The sequence below is a fragment of the Heterocephalus glaber genome, unplaced genomic scaffold (genome assembly GCF_053883595.1).
Source record: "Heterocephalus glaber isolate CG9 unplaced genomic scaffold, H.glaber_assembly_v1.0 deba00000676, whole genome shotgun sequence".
Taxonomy (NCBI): domain Eukaryota; kingdom Metazoa; phylum Chordata; class Mammalia; order Rodentia; family Bathyergidae; genus Heterocephalus; species Heterocephalus glaber.
The window spans coordinates 25,942,705-25,959,833 of NW_028258156.1; the positions used below are offsets into that span (position 1 = coordinate 25,942,705).

General features: G+C 42.8%; 1 protein-coding gene across 7 annotated transcripts in view; it reads left to right on the plus strand.

The window, feature by feature from the left end:
- Positions 1 to 17,129, plus strand: part of Ccdc146 (coiled-coil domain containing 146) — a 136,777-nt gene that overhangs the window by 91,275 nt on the left and 28,373 nt on the right. For 6 of the 7 annotated variants that reach the window (XM_087206534.1, XM_004839732.4, XM_021253955.2 and 3 more), the window contains 3 exons: positions 5,445 to 5,527; positions 7,736 to 7,945; positions 15,922 to 15,979. In XM_087206534.1, the coding sequence (XP_087062660.1) occupies positions 5,445 to 5,527; positions 7,736 to 7,945; positions 15,922 to 15,979 (351 nt within the window). Of the gene's footprint in view, positions 1 to 5,444; positions 5,528 to 7,735; positions 7,946 to 8,290; positions 8,314 to 15,921; positions 15,980 to 17,129 lie in introns of those variants that run through there. The other variant, XM_021253957.2, reaches the window with a different exon arrangement.

The following is a 17,129-nucleotide window of genomic DNA, read 5'->3' on the forward strand; positions in this document are numbered from 1 at the left end:
GTTTAGTTTTTTTCCTATGTAGGAGTCACACTTCCTTAATATTTTTCCATGTCTCATAACTTTTGTTGAAAATTGCACATTTTAGATGATATATAGTAGCAACTCTGGATTTTGATCCTCTCCAGGTTTGCTACATTGCTGTTTTATTTTTGTTATTGTTGTTTATATGTTTACTTGTTGAATGACTTGGTTGAACTAATTCTGTAAATAGTATTTCTCCTACACTGTATAACTTCTGATGTCCCTGCTTAGATTTTTTTTTTCTTGTTTTTATTTATTTATTTATTTTTTTGGTACTGGGGATTGAACTCAGGTCCTTGTGCTTGCGAGGCAGGTGGTGGAATCACTGAGCTAAATCCCTGGCCCTCTTGTTTTTACTTTTAAGCTTGACTTCCTGTGAGTTGCTCCTGAATCAGTCAGTATAGCTTAGTGGTTCACCACTTGATTGGGCAGGGCAAGCTCCCTGAGCCAATCAGATTTTCAACACTTTGCATTGTGTCTGTGCATGGCTTAGGGACCACTCTCAAAGTTCAAGGAGTTTATCTATCCTCCCCCCACCCCGCCTTTAACTCAGGGACTGACAGTTGGAAGTACCCTCTGTGGTCACTCTTGGAGATCATAGCTTCTGTCTTTTCCATGGCCCTCCTAGTCCACCGGTGTCAAGTGTGACTTTAGCAGGGCCCTCTTTATATATCTCTTGCTTCAGTTTCTCCATTAGACTTTTGCTGTTCTGTCCCTACTGGTTTCTCAAAAGTATTAGCCTTTTCTTTTAGTGTTTGTGATCTCTCTTACTTTTTACATGGCTCTGGGGCATGGATATTCTATGCTCTCTTCCTAATAAAATCAAAGGCAAGGCTACAGAGATGTAAGTCTTTACAGCTTCTTCAGCCCTCAGCCTGACTGGAACTGCTGTGTTACTGAGCAGGAACTGGGGGTCTGAGGAGCCCTGATCTTTCTCGTTTGTCCTGTTCTCTCTGTGGAATGGGACACTTAGAAATGCCAGTGGGTGCCACTGAATAGCTGCAGCTGGGTATCTGGTATAGCTCCTCCAGAACACTCAGCTGAGGGTGGGCAGATGAGTGCTGCAGTTTTCTAAAGCTGTCCTGCCTACCTGGCATAGATCCTCAGCAGTAGGAAAGTGGAAAGTTGGGCACTTCCCTGGCTGCCACAACTTCCCAGTACAGTTCTTCTAACAGCATGGAGGTGGAGGTGATGGATACAGCCCATGGCTCAAATGCCACAGTCTCTCACTAAATAAATGCGTCTTACTTCCTTGTGTGCTGTTAGGTCAATTTCCAGAGGCTTTAAATTATCTTAGATAATTTTGGCCATGTTGAAACTTATAATTTTACTTATTTACTTTAACTTACAATATAAAGAAAATAAGTGCAAAGAATCAAATGCAGTTATTTACAAACAATGAAACTACTAAATGTAGTTTAAGTATTTTGTCATTTCTTACGTGTCTGTCTCCTCAAACTGAGAACCACTTTAGGGCAGGGCCTGTATCACATTCATTTCCATTTCTAGGTGGGAGGTAATGGTCTTCAGCATAAGAAGAAAACGAAATAATGTATATGTTTTTTAATATGTAAATCCATAATTCATTACACAGTGGCTTACCTCCAAATACTGGCTGGTTGGCTAGTTATAAACCTGGCTCCTACTTGGTCTTCATAGTATACATTTATATAAAGCAAACAGACTCACATGCTTAGCTTTTTATAATCTTTTTCCCAGCAACTTTTCTCCATATGCAAAGGTTTATTTTTCTTACTAGAGTTTAAAGGCACTGTGCTGATGGCCTACATGCTTTCAGAAACCAGTAAAATGTTTGACACCTGGGATAAGGTATACAGAGGCTCATAAATACAGTAAGTGCAGAACTAAAATAGACATAATTAAGTATCCACAAAAAGTAACACTAAGTCAGCATACCAATGCCAACTCAATTAAAAAGTCTTGAAATGTATTTAAGACAGCATTTGAATACATTTTAAGATATTTAACATAGTGAAATGTGGAGCTTCCTGAAAGATCTCGAAGATCCTTTTCATCATATATCACCCACTGTTAAAAAGTGAGGACTGTGGGAATGGGACTCAGGCTTGGTCCTAATGAGAGATTCCCAACACTCACACAGAAGAAATGTTGTTATTAGTCACTTTCTCATCACTGGGACAAAATGTCTGACACCCATAACTCAAAGGAGGAGAGGTTATTTTGGTTCATGGTTTCCAGTGGGTTAAGTCCATGGTTGGTTGGCTGTAAGGCAGAACAGCGTGGTGGAAGGACATGGAAAAGGAATACTGCTCATCCCATGGTGGCCAGAGAGTAGAAGCAGAAGGGTGGAGTCTAGGATAAGAATATATCCTTCCAGGTCATGCCCCAGTGACTGAACTCATCAAGGGATGAATCCACTGATGAGTATACTCCCCATGATCTAATCACCTTCCACACACATGACACTTTTGAGTGACATTTTAGATCTAAACCATAACATTCCACCCCTGGCCTCCAAAAGATTTATGTCCAATTCATTGTGTAAAATGGATTTCATTCATCTCTAAGAGTTTCCAGAGTCTTAACAGTTCCAGCATTGCTGAAAAGTCCAAGCCCAAAGTCGCCTCTGAGACTCAAGGCAAATTCTTAGCTGTGAGCTAAGAATTTTTTATAAAAATAAAACAGAAAGTTAAATGCTTCCAACATTCAATGGCACAGAGTAAATAGTCCCATTCCAAAAGGAAAGAGTAGGCGAATAGACAAAAATTGGACCAAAGTACAACCAAAAGCCAGCAGGACAAACATTAAATCCTATAACTGTATGCATATCCAGCATCTGGGGCAGGTTGTGAGATCTGAGTTCCAAAGGGCTTGGGTGGCCCTGCTCCTATGGCATTGCTAATTGCAGCCCACATGATTTCTTTCTTGGGTTGGCTCTGCTCAGTGCCTGCAGCTTTCCTCAGTAGATATTCCATGCTCCTGGCATATCTGATTTTCTGGGATTCCCACTGCACTTTTGGCATTGAGCTCACAGCTTTGCACATTACCCTCTCAAGGGCATCAGGCCCTTTTCTGAAATCTGGGTGGGTGCCTCCATGACCTCCTAATTCTTCCCATTCTGCATCCTGTAAAACCATCCCCACAAAGGTGATGCCAGTGTCTGCCAGCATCTCAAGCAGTAGTTGGGGCCCTTGGACCATGGCTTCAGTAGCCTCTGAGTGCCTAGATGTCTGAGCATGATGAAATGAATCTTAGGGAACCAATTCCCTAGGCAAGCCTAGGAAGGACAGAATGGTGGAATAGCATGGAGGAGGAACTCTGCTCATCTCATGGCAGCCAGGAAGCAGTGAGATATGCCAGGAGTCTAGGACAAGTACACCCTTCCAGCTCACCCCCAGGGACCCATCTCCTGCCATTCTTCCTAACAGCAAATCCTCCTACAGAACTCATCAAGGGACAAATTCACTGATGAGTGCAGCACCCCCATGATCCAGTCACCTCCCCCACACATGTGACTTGGGGAAAACATTGTAGATCTAAACCATAGCATGGTTTCACAGTATATTTAATAATTTCTATCCTGACTTGGGTACAAAGGCTATGAAGCCTTATTGGGTAGATTTAGACCTTTGTATTTTGTAAGTTACTTTCATTCACTTATTAATGAATGTAAACAACTTACTAAGCACCAAAACTGTGTCCAAAATTCATGAGATCATAATGTTAAGTAAAATAACCCAGACCCAGAGAGTTTAAATATAAGTAAATAAAAGAATAAAATAAAGATGGTAGGGAACAAAAACGTAGGCTTTTGGACATAGAGAAGGGGATGGGGAGAAGCTAGAGAGGAGAATAAAAGGATCAAAGATGACCAAGAACAATGCCTGATAAGTGTACCAGTTCCCCAAGACAAACCTAACTAATTATGTAATGCACGCCTACACTAATAAAAAATGTTTTATTTAGGGGAAAAACCCTTGGCTAACAATATAGTGAAAAGAAGGTAACCAAGGTCCTTTCCTCATGGGAAATGGAGAAATGTAAAAGCAATGTGTTATCACATAAAGTTATGATCACAGACTGTATTGTGTTACATTTTATGAAGTACAGAGTTCCAGGGAAGGGAGATTTGGAAATGAGAGAAAGCCTTCTCATAAACTGATACTTTGACCAAGGCATGAAGAAAGAGTTGGAATGAAATGAGCAGAAAACTGAAGAACAGCTAATGCAGCCACACTGGAAAAGGAGAGAGATTCATGCATCTGCAAAAACACAGGACATCAAGTGTGGTAGAGGGATTGGGAGCTTCAAGAGGTTACTGTGAAATGAGGCTGGGAGGGAGGTGGAGGGAGACAGGGTCATGCAGCCTCAGGGTCTAAAATAGCCACAGGTCTTCGTTTTCATTCCACTTGCAGGTTTTGAGTACCCCCAGAACATGACCTTGCTGGTTTTTAAAAAGAGCTCTGTGCAAAGGAGATGGAAACAGGACTGGAAACAGGAGCAGTGGGAGGGGAGGAGACAGTTGGAAGGTTCTGTAGTAGTCCACCTGGGAGATGATGTGTCTTGGACCAGTAGTTTTAGAGAAAGGAGAGGAAAGTCATGGGATTCAAGAGTTATTTTGGAGATGGAACAGCAGGCCATTGAAAACACAAATCTTTCCTTTAGTTCTATTTTTTTAAATCTTATGTCACTAGCAGTCCAGTTAAAGTCAAACCTAATACAAATGCTCGTTGCATTATGGCTTTAATTAAACTCTTGTGTTTGGTGTTATGATATCTATTAACTATCATTCAACTCAGAAAGTCAGTCAAAAGTTATTTTACCAGAAATGAGAAAGGAAGAAATAGTGTCCCTTTAAATTCTGGGTAAACTTTTCTCACTTCTTTGGTAGTAGTAGAAGCGGCATTGAGGTAAGGACAGGGATCTTTGGTTTTTGGAGTTGGACCATGTGGGTTTGCATCCTGAGGGTTTGATCTAGAATTTTAACTGTAACCTTGGGCAAATTACTTAATTCTTCTACACTTTGGCCTCAACTGGAGATAAAATTCCTACTTCACACAGTTCTTAGAATGAAATGACTGATGTATACACTTGCTCATAATAGATGTGCAATAATTATTATTTCAACTTACAGCCACCCTAGTAATCTATACTATTCCTGTTGTTTGCTAAACCTAAAAATATGTTTTAACAACTGGAAGAATTTAACTCAGTTCTTTCAATTTCCAGAAGAAGCCACGGTCTAGGGAGGTAGAAAGATTTGCCCAAGAACGAAGACCTTAATAGATGCTCTGAACACCCAGCACCTTTCCATTATGCAGGCTTCTCGAGTATTATCTCTAATGTTTACCTGAAAGATTGTGTAAGATATCCATATGTCTCTGCTATTTCCTGCTAAAGGAAATTGGTGGCTCACAGTGACCTTATGTTCTCTTTGCTAGTTGCACGCCATGGGAAAACTTCCTGGAACCAGAGTGGCAGAGTTAAAAGCCAAGTACACATTGCTGCATGACACCATGATAAGGTATACTGTCTACAAATGTGGAGATACCGTTTGCCGCGTCTCTGTTTTTGGTAGTATTACCTGTACTTGTTCGCGTTCCCACCAGTGCAGATCCTGAGGCAAGGATTTCAGTTCAAGACATTTGAGAAATGATTTGAGAAAAGGCATCGTGAGAGAGTGGGGAAGTGATATTGGGAAGGGAAAAGCTTGGGGTGGGTTGATCTGTGGGTTTATATTGAGGGCAACTGAGGCACAGGAAGGAGGAGGAGGCATGTTCCACACTTCCTTGACACTCTCCAGCGTCGTCCTTCCCTTCCCCCACTGCCTGCCTGTAGCCTTGTGTTGTATCTTCCTCAGAACCTAAGGAGGGACAGCAAGGGCTAAAGCTCCACCCTGCCACTCCCCAGCCGTCCTCTTCCAACCCCAGCCTCTACTGCTTCTTCACTGCCTGGAGGCCTTGGGCTGCTTAGCAGGTGGGAGGATGAGAGGGTGATGTGACTGATGTGCAACTTCCCTTGCACACATCATACTTACCCAGCTCCACTCAGGGCCCCGATGGCCCTCCAGAGCCCCCACCTCAGCCTTCCTCCTCCTCCTCCTCCCTCCTAACAGCAACCCAGATCCTCGTCCTCACCCTACGGAGCCTCCATTCTCTCTGAGTTGGTCCTGTCTGCAGAGTGTAGCTTTTGACTCGGGGATCTGGAGGCTGGAGGCTGCAAGTCTGGGGACATCTTTTCCTGCCTATTTCACTCTCTTTAACCACTGGACAAAGCTCCCCGCAGATCTCAACATCCCCAGGAGACTGCAGATACAGGAGACACAGCAGTCTTTCTCACCCGAAGGCTCTCATCTGTACCCCAGGGGAGCTCTGCAAGGTGCAGTGACTTGATTTCCTCCTCCACAGGCCACAGCTCAGGGCCTCTGGCTCCGTGAGAAAGAGCAGTGCAGGACCCAGGCTGTTGTGTTACTTCTTTTTGCTTCTAGATTATGTTGCAAAAACAGTTGCTTCCCTTCTGCTACCCGCATTTCACCTCCCCCTGACGCCTCAGTTCCCTCTCTCACTGCAAACACGCACCGCTCTCTCTGCACCCACTGTGTACAGGGCAAAGGCAGGAGGAAGTAGAGTCTCCCCTCCTGCTGCTGGGCTGCAGTGCCGGACACAGGCTGGAAATGCAGAGCTGCAATGAGTAACTTCAGCTTTCATTCGTGGAGACTGCCTGCACTGTCATTAGATTGCATGCATTGTGGCCATTTGGCTCCTGACACAGTGCCTGTCGCAGCAAACGTTTTTGTTTTGCTGGGTGCCACGGGGCACACGGCATCCAAAACCCTGGAAAAAGGGGTGTTGCTGATCACTTCAGCCGAGATGAGCTTGGTCAAGGTACACGAAGCTCTGCAATGAGGTGAAACTGAAGGTTTCTCGTGGTGAGGGAGTCCAGTGGGCCACACCCTCCACAGAGAGCACAGCCTTCTAGTGAGAAAATGGCCAGGCTGGTCTCTGAATAGCAGGGGTGGCTAATGGGAGGGCTTCCGAGAAAGATGAATCACACCTGCCAGTAAAGCTGCAGCTGCTGCTAGCTCGTGCACAGTGAGTTCTAGAAAATTCTGGGGAGTTGATTAAGAATAAATTCTGTGTCTCTACAGATCCACCTCTACCAGGTGCCCGGCCCCTTTCCCTGTCCCAAATAACTGCGGTGATGTTCAAGCACAGGTCCAGCCAGGCATCAAGGCTAGAATTTAAAAATCTATAATATATGCCCATCATTTTATAGGGAATTTCTCTACCTAGTCTCTTAATAACATGCTATTAGAAAAGTTTCTTTTTTTGTAGTTCACTGAAAGGGAAAGATCTCCTGATAGCCATGTCAGGAGAATCCAAGAAAACCAGCACTGCTGGGCTCTTCTGAGAGACGCACCCAGTCCCCCCTTCCTGGGAAGATGTGGTCATTCTTAATTCTTCACAGTCAAGGGAGCACATTTTTTTCTCCCTCTGTGGTCTCCCCTGTCTGGGCCTGGTCAATAGTGGTCATATTTGTCCCCGGGTATTGCGGCCACCAATTCCCATATGGTCCCTCTGTCCGGTCATGGCAACTTGAGGCCTGGAGCTGGGCCTTGTTGACCTCAGGATCAAGTGGCCCCAAATGTCACTGAGGTTGGCTAAGCCCAGGGACGGGGAGCTGCTGTGGACGTGCACTTCTCACCATGCACATCTCTCCTCTGTGAGACCAGCACCCAAGACTCCGAGGTCCAGCTGCTGCAGAACGCCAAGCGCTTTATGGAGCAGATACAGCAGCAGCAGCTCCACCTGCAGCAAGCGGATGGTTTCCCTGAGGCACTGTCCACCGAGGTCTCCAAACTGCGGGAGCAGCTGCTCAAGTACCAAAATGAATACAGCTCAGTGAAGGAAAGAGAGTTCCACAACCAGTACCGATTAAGCAGGTAGGTAAGCAGTTCTCCCACACACAGCCAAGGCCCCTGGAGCAAAGCTGTTTCTATATCAGTAAGAAAAGTCAAATTAGGAAGCCACTCTGGGTCCAAGCAATTACAAGCTCAGTTCTTCGCCAGACTCCCTGGAATGAGCAGTTCCCAAGCAACTTCCAACTTCTAGGAAAAATAATGTAGATGGAGGCCCTGGCATGGGGTGTGTGTGTGTAAAACCATATGCTTTGGGAGTTGCAGCCACAAAACACTCTCCACCAACAAGGCACTGACTCCCGCTTACCCCCTCCCTGCCCAGGCCGTGGCTCCTGATCCTTCTCATCCAGTCTGCTCCATGGCCACCACATCACTTGATCACTTGTCACATGGTGAGTGCTTCTCCTCACGAGTACTTACCAAATGGGACTTTGCAGCTGAGGGTCTCATGAGCTACGTTCCCTTCTTCTAAAGAGCATCAAATAATTCAAGTAGCAGAGCAGGGACCACAGGCGAAACCTTCCCCTTCTCTTATTAAACTGTTCCTTGGGACTCGAGAAGAAAGTCACATCCTTTCAGAAGACACATCCACTTACCCACATCTGGAAGATGTCATTTAGAGAACTAAAACTGAAATTTGCTGCTAGAAGGGCAAATGTGATTTCTGAAATCCCTAGCATTCTTCCCAGGGAGTAGCAAATCAGCGGAAGAGTTTGTTCCCCAAGTCCCACTCTTCAGAGTGAATTTTAAAGTGATTGCGACTCAGGTTTTGTGCTCCACACTGCACCCTGGCACCAGAAGGCCAAACCTTCTCTTGTAGAATTGGTTACCACTTAAGGCGGCAGAGCTTTCTCTGGCTGTTGATAAGAGGAGGTAGGTTTCTGCCTGCACAGATGCAGGTCAGAGTTGCCTGAAGACAAGCAAATGACCTGAGTGGGCCCCAAAACTTTGCAAGCCCTGGGTTTTGAGATCACCCCTTGGGGTCTGTTTCTTAAACTGAGGGTGAATCAAGAAGGCCAGTTTAATAAGAGAATTCTATTCTGAGGGCCAAGAAATCAGAGTTGTTTTTATCTTTTATCATCTGTCAATCTAAACTTGCTTCAGACTTACTAGTGAGATCTATAAAAAGAAAGCCTAGCTATTTCTGTGCTCTGCAAGCACTCTTTCAGCTGAGAAAATAATGAAATTAAAACAATTGGCGGTTGTCTATTACGACTGAAAACATGAATGCTTGACATTTCGTGAAAGGGTAAGAGGAACATAACTCCGTGGATATTGAAATTGTTTCAAATTTCCAAGCATTCCTGCCAAGGGGAGGGGAAAGCCTAGAATTCTTGCCTTTTAGGTATAGACAGGCAAACTGTTCACTTAGGATCAGGAGGAGGATTCTCATGGTGACTTAGAGTGAACGAGAACATTCCAAATGCACATTTGCAGAAATGTTTAGTGTGCATTCTTTAGGATGTGTGACATAAGATCTTTTAGCTGTGAGATCTCCCTTGCATTCTCAAAGATCAGCAGTGCAAGACTTAACAAGCTTATTTTCATAAAAATAATGGTGATATAAAAGGAAATGATAGGAAAGAATTATAGGATATGCATTGCATTGGCTAAATATGTCTAGTACTATACAGTACAAAATAAATTCACTTGCCCCCCTCCGGGAAAAAAAGTGGATAGTTCCATCCCCAGATAAAAATAAAGTAAGCCAGTGAGAAAAAACTATTCATCCAAATATACAGATGCTATTTGTCAACCCAGCACAATAAACTCTCATTTTATTCAATGTCTAAATAACAGAAGCCCAAATAACCAGCAGCCCTTCGCCTAGCATCTTTAGGAACTTCTGAATCATTGTTGACTGTGAAGAACAACATATTGTTCGTGTACTCTGGGGAAAGGACTTCACTCAATAATTTAGTCGCTTTTCTTCTGTTTCCACATAATATAAACTCTTTAATAAATGCTAATGGTCAGTCTAATTCTGTGGTTGCTTAATAGTTACTATGTGCTACAATAGCTTTAGTTCTTAGACTGATATCCATTGATGACCTCTTGATAGATATGCACTTCAGGAAAGAAAACAGATCCTCTTTAAGTGAAGTAAATATATTTTAATGAATAATGAAGTAGCTAAGTAAATATCATCAAAAACTTATTTTTGAAACAAACTGGAAGCAATTCTTTTTCTATAAACTTTCTCCAAGAAGATTTTTCCATATTCTCTTCAGCCTTTTCCTTGCCTGACTTGGTTACCTTTGGGTGCTTCCCATACAATTCGGGCAGTGAATGTCCTGCGGCTGTCCTGCTGAATCCAGCATCATTTCAGCCCCCTGAGGAAACAAGACCATGGCCAGCGAGTGCTGTCTGTCCCCGTGGGTGTGGGGTGTGGGGACGCTGGGCCATGCGACCCTGGCCATAGCAACTGTTTCTCTCCCTTCGCTAGTTCTGCCATCACCATTGTTCACACAGGCTCAGTAGCTATTTTCCTCCCTTGGTCTGGCAATGACAGCAGAGTGGGAACCGGGAAACACACAACCCAGTAAGAAGGGAGCAGAGGAATGTCAGCAATACACCAGTATTTCAGCCGGCCGGGAGGTGACAGAGGGGCCTGCCCGAGTTGGAAGGAAACACTTGAACCTTCTTTGCTCCCTTTGGGACAGTCCATATCTTAACACAAAGGGGCGTGCCTGAGATACTCACTGAAAGGGTAGATCCACTCCAAATTATTGATTTCTGCCCAAACTCCCCTTCCCCCAGTGCAACATTTCAATTAGTCAAACTTCCCATGAGATTCTGACTGAGTTTGAGAACTTTACCCGAGAGCTGGTCCTCAGCCTGGCTCCATCTCAGAATCCCTTGCCTCCTCCCTGGGTGACCAGGCTGTGCCCAGACACCTCCTCCCAGGACAGGGAGCCCTCAGCCTCCCACAGTGACACCCCGCTTTGGGAGGCTTCTACCAAGCGGCTTCCTGGGCTGCTCCAGAAATCCTCCTCCTCACAACGTCTGCCCCTTCTTGCTTTTTCTGCTGATGGTCGAAGATGCCTCTCCTGAATACTATGCTCATGCAGGGAAGGAATCCGGCTTCTGCTGTGCAAGCTTCCGTGTGTGGAGCCAGTGCCATGGGAGTGAAACGAATTTAGCAACAATCAGGGAATACAGAGAAGCCAGAGTTTGGGGATACACCACCAGGAAGCAGTGGCCGGGCCGGAGAGGACTGCCCCATTGGGGTGAAAGGCGGAGATTTTTATTTGACTTTAATGTGAGGAGGAGGGTGGAAATGTCATTTCAGGGAGAATTTCATGGGGTCACTGGGGTCCCACTGTCTGTCCATCTCCGCCCTGAGGACAGCCAGGTGTTGTCGAAAGACTGACGTAGTCCAGTGCCCTCGACATTGCTAGAAAATCAATTAGATTGACTAACATTAGTGGTCGAGGAGATATGTGTGTTCGTACTTGAAAGGGGCCTCTGGGACAGGAGGAGAAATGGTGTCTTTGAGACATTACCTAGTGATGTGTGTGTCCCTTACAAGGTGGAAAGGGAATGTGTCACTAAGCTCGGTGGCCTTGAAGGAAACACTGGTAAAATCACCACGATTCCCTCACCCTCCTGCACCTGTCTCTGCACCTCGGGATCTTTAAAGCCAACATATTTGGTGACATGTTTCCCATTAGGACTATTTGGGGCAGAAAGGAAGTAAATCCTAAGGAGTTTTGATGTTGGAATACTCAGGTCATCCGGAAAGCTGAAAGATGCCAGATTTAAATTTCATGTGAGTTTACAGTGCAAAAATGTTAGCAACTAGTGGATCCAGGTAAAAGGAATTTGGTTGTCTATGCTACTTTTCTTTCAATTCCTCTGTAGATCTGAATATTTTTAAAATAAAAACTGAAAAAGAAATAAATAAATTTCGTGTAAGTTTAAAAGCTTATGAATTCATACATGCCAAGAGGCCCATACAAAAAATGTCTTGCCCCAGTGATGCCATCACAAATGACAATCCGGAAGGAGAAAGAGAAGCATAATGCATAAAGATTTTTTTATTACATCATTTTTTATAAAAGTAAAAAATTGGAAGCAATCTGAATCCTCTAAAACTGGTGGAATGCTTAAATAATGTAGTCCTCAGGCAGCTTGATACTGAAAAGACAGATAAAAAAGACAGCATTTGAGTCTGTTTCACCAGCAGGTTGGCCTTGACTGTGTACCTCTGGAAAAGTGCTTGGCAAGGTTGTGAAGTTTAGAAATGATGCATGTCAGGTACCTGTCATGTAGTAGGTTCAGTAGATGAGAAGGAATGTCTAGGGTTATTTTATGGTGGTATAGCTGCCCAACAGATCCTTGATAGAACAATTAAATTATTAATTATGAACTCTGTTTCACAACTCGGAAATATTAACTGCTAGGTGAAAGTGGGTTCAAGCATACATGTACAGGTATAAAATTTTCTTTAAAAATACAAAGAAAATTACAATGATCAGCCATCATTGCTAGGGGTAGGATAAGAATTACTCTCGTGGAAAAACACATCTTTTCAAGGAAATAAAAATCAACTGATGCTTCTTAATAAAAAGAAAATTGCACAACAGAAATATAGTTTTAAATCTTCTAAGGTAGGTATCCATTTTCTATTTGTTTCTTTTAAAAATCACTTTTACATTTATGTAAAGAGAATAGCATAAGTCATATCTTCCCAGAGAGCCATTTTGAAACACAGTACTCGGGCTACTTTTAGCATCCAAAGACGAAAGACACTGCCACCCCCTGGTGACTAACGTGTAGGATCAATATCTGGGAATTAAAATGGCTCCAGGTTCCACTAGTTGCAAAAGCAACAGCAAAATATCCAAAGCTCTTAAAAAATTCAGCTTCAATTTGTGCTTAGGACAACTAAACTATATTAAATTCAATATGACAAATTGCAACACTAATATTGTGCATTACTGCAATTAAACTTCATAAAAATAAACTCTGGTGTGCACATACCTTTAGTGCCATGTTCTCAGACCTACTGATGTGTAGGATCTGCTTGATATAATAGGTGGACCTTAATACTCCATGCATCCCAACTTTTATTTTACAGATAAGTCTTCTATATTGCAAAGTTTCTGTTGATCAAATTTGGAAAATCTTAAGACTTCTTTAGCACATGGTAGCTAGTCATTAAATGCAGAATAACAAGAAAAATGGAAAACATTTCTTTTAGATGTCTTCAAGAAGTCTGGTACAAAATGAAATCATTGGAAGAAAAAATAAAATAAGTGATTGTATTCAACCCATTATTATTTCTTTTGTTTAGAGCATTCAGTCTAACCCTAGTTAAAGCAGTTTCCCAAATTTCCTGTTAGCAATGTGTCATCTCATCCTAACAGTTGCAATAAAAATAGGATACAAATGTTCTTTATTTTATTCTCATCAACAAGTGAAAGGAACCGTATGTTCTTATTTCACTGTGCTGTCTGATATTTTCTATTTCTTTTGTTTGTTAATCTCAACTTACAGTGATGTTTGGTCTTCAGGGGAAAAGTCTGCTCTAAGTGGTCAGTTATATCCTCCTGGTTCATGATGGTGCTACTGAGTTCAACGAGGTCCTTGGTAATTTTCTGCCATCTACATCTGTCTGTTTCTGTTAGAGAAGTGTTGAAGTCTCCAACTATAACTGTGAATTTATCTCTTTCTCCTTGTGTTCTATCAGTTTTGCCTCATGTACTTTGATCCTGTTTTCAGGTGAATACCTGTAAAGGATTATTATGTCTTCCTGGAGCATTTACTCTTACATTGTTAGGTAATACCCCTCTTTATCCTGAATCACTTTCCTTGCTCCAAACTCTACTCCATCTGAAATTAGTAGAGGTCATTGTCCTTTATCCGAAATGCTTGGGACCAGAAGTGTTTTAGATTTCAGAGGTTTTAGATTTTGGAATTTCACATAGACTTTACCAGTTGAGCATCCCTAATCCAAAATCCAAAATCTGAGACTCTGAACATGTCAGTGTCAGTGCTCAAAAAGTTTTAGATTTAGAGCATTTCAGGTTTTGAATTTTCAGATCAGGAATACTTAACCTCTACAGCAATTCCTGGTCTCTTTTGATTAGCACTAGCATGACCTTTTCGATCTACTTTTAATTTATATGTATTATTATATTTAAAGTGAGTTTCTTGTAGGCAACCTATAGTTGGATCTTGTTATTTTTTATTTATTCTGATGATCTTTTAACTGACATTTAACATGATAATATAGTGGGATTAATGTTTACCATATTTGTGTCTGTATTCTTTTTGTCATCCTGGCTCTTTATTCCTACTTTTACCATCCACACTTTCTGCTTTTTGTGGCTTTAACCAAGCATTGTTTTTGCTATTGTAAATGATATTTTTATTAAAAATTTTCATAATAAAATAGAGACTAACAATAGTTAATACACCATGTACCATTACCTTAAAAGAATAGCCAAAATGTTACTCAGAGTACGAGTCATAGATTTTAAAAAGACTCTTACAAATAACTGAGCATTTTATATGATTTCTTTTCTCTCTCTTCTTAGTATTATAAATTCTGCTTCTTTTGTCTTATTTTAATGGTTGCCCTAAAGTCTGGAATATATATTTACAACTATTCTAAGAACTTTCTAATAATACTACTGTACACTACTTTAAGTACATTATAATGATAAAATAATCCTGATTTCTCACTTTCACCCTTGGTATCATTTCTTATATTTCAGCATATAAAAATATGTTTCTATCTATAAGCATATAATCGAATACAGTGTTGGTATTATGATTTTAAACAAATTTATCAATTAGATCATTTAAGAATAAGAAAAATATGTCCTTTAATCTTCACTTACTCCTTGATGTTCTTTCTTTATTTCTGATATGAAAGTTTGAGTCTCCAAGGAAATTCTGATCTGGTGATACCAATTTAAAAGTCACCACTGTAATTGAATCTTTGAAAACAGTCTAGAGAATAAGAAAAGAAAAAGGCTTTGGCTCAGGATCTACTGCAATACCAAAAAAAAATTCTTAAAATGTCAGTAAAATCATGTCATAAAATTTTTTCCTGGCTCACAACACAGTGCAGGACAGATCACACGCCTCCCACGTTCGGCGCAGTTAGAAGATAGAGATACTTGTTTCCCTTCCCCTCCAGATGGCAAAAACTAGTCCCATGGCCCCATGCCGAATGTAAGGGAGGCTGTGACATGTCGTCCCCCGGTGTATCCAGGAAGGGAAAATGCAATGAACACATGGCACACAGTTGGGAAATAAACAGATACATAAGTGCCCGATGCAATGCCCATGGTGATTAATGCGCTGCAGAAGAGGGAATCATGGCCAGGGAAGATGCTGTTAGTGCTGACCTGGGGTAGGACAGTGGCTGCCTCTGCAGAGCTCTGCACATAAAAACTGAGCTATGAAAGATCTGTGGCGAGCAAGCAAGCTGGAGGGATCCACAAGGGCAAAGGCCCCGAGGTAGGAACCAGTTTGACAAGGGGGCCGACGTGGCCAGAGCCACGTGGTGGTGGGCAGAGAAAGGCAGATCGTGAGGAGGCTGGGGAAGGAGTTCGCATCCTGGTTCAGGTAGGAGGAGAGGTCAGTGAGCAGGGAAGTGAGCGTCTCGTTCGTGTGGCTGAAACGTCAGTGTGGAGCTGGGAGTTGGAGTGGGTGCGGGCCTCTCGAGGCGGTGATCCAGACGGCGCTGGTCCCTGGCCGGCGATGGAGAGGAGGGAGGCCAGGCCGGGAGCCCACCTGCAGGGAGCCCTTGCGGGGACAGCTGCGCTCCTGGGGGTGTGGGCAAGTGTGAGGGTGCTGGGGAGGAGGAAGCCCCAGAATGGCCTGGGGGAGTCAAGAAAGTCACCCTAAAGAACGGAGCCCAGAGCCTGCAGAGAGTCTGGGCACGGCACTGGGAGAAGAGAAAGCAGGCAGTTGTTAACACGGAAGGAGCTTGTTCTTTCGGATTTTATCAAACTTGATTTTTTTTTTTTTTTTTTGGGCAGCTTAACCGAAGAAAAGAACCTCATATTAAAGGAATTTGAGAAGCTATCTAAGCCAGGAGTAAGTATTAGATGATCTAAAGTTTGTTAAGCGTGAGAAGATCCAAGCATCCCTTTTTAAAAAAAATAATCTTTATCACCACAAATATATCCTGAAAGACCAAGAATCATAATTGTTGACGATAACGGAAGGAAAACCTACAGAACTTCTGGAGCAAATATAAGTGGTGCCTGTTAGAGGATTTATCGAATTGGCGTGTAATTTACACTGTGTTTAGTTGAATAGTATCTGCTTTGTTCCTAGAAGAAAAAAGTGTTCCATGGTTGGCACTTAAAAACATTATTTTGCTGCAGCTGTTAGCCTCATGGCTTTCTGGACATCTCTTGCTATGACAAGAAATTTTAATAAAGAACATGTATCGCTTATGTGTTCCTGCATAACGAGCCATTGCCACGTTTAGTGGATTAAAACAGCAGTTGTTCGTTCTTCTCCACAGTTCTGAATTCTTCTGGTCTCAGCTGCTCTGTTGGGGCTAAGTGGTGCAGGGAGGCTTCATTTGTTTGGAAGTCATGCCACAGGCTGGCTAGTCTAAGGTCACACTTCACGAGCTGATTACGTCACAGTGAGAGGGTTTCCAGCCTCAGAGAGGGCAAATCCCCACAGGCAGGAACCTTTTGATACTACCTCATTGGTCAAAGCAATCCACATGGTCGGATGTAGAATCAGGACAGAGAGATATGCCCTCTCTCTTGGTGGAAAGGATGCCCAAGACACAGGGCAGAGGGGCAAGCCATCCTGAGGGGAGGGAGAAATGGTGGCCTTTTTTGGCCATCAGCCATAGAGAGTAAACAGAAAGGCCATTGTACTTTGCTTTGCTTCCACTCTCTGAATGCTTATATTTCAAAAATGTGCTGTTAGTTTGACCTCTGGTACCAAAAAAAAAAAAAAATGTGCTGTTGATGGCCAACCCACAAAAACCTGTTTCCCTCACAAAACCTGTTTATCAGTAGTAAAACACTACTAATTCTACCTACATGCACCTAATCACCATTAGCAATGCAGATTTTATGGGAAAAGGCATTTTGAATTTTAGCTCGGGACTGTAGGTGACTAACGTTACTCTCTCCCCGCAGCAGTGGAAGGAGAGGGGCTATGCAGAGAGCCCAGGGCAGCTAAACAGACCCAGACCCTTCGTTGCTAGCACTCTGCG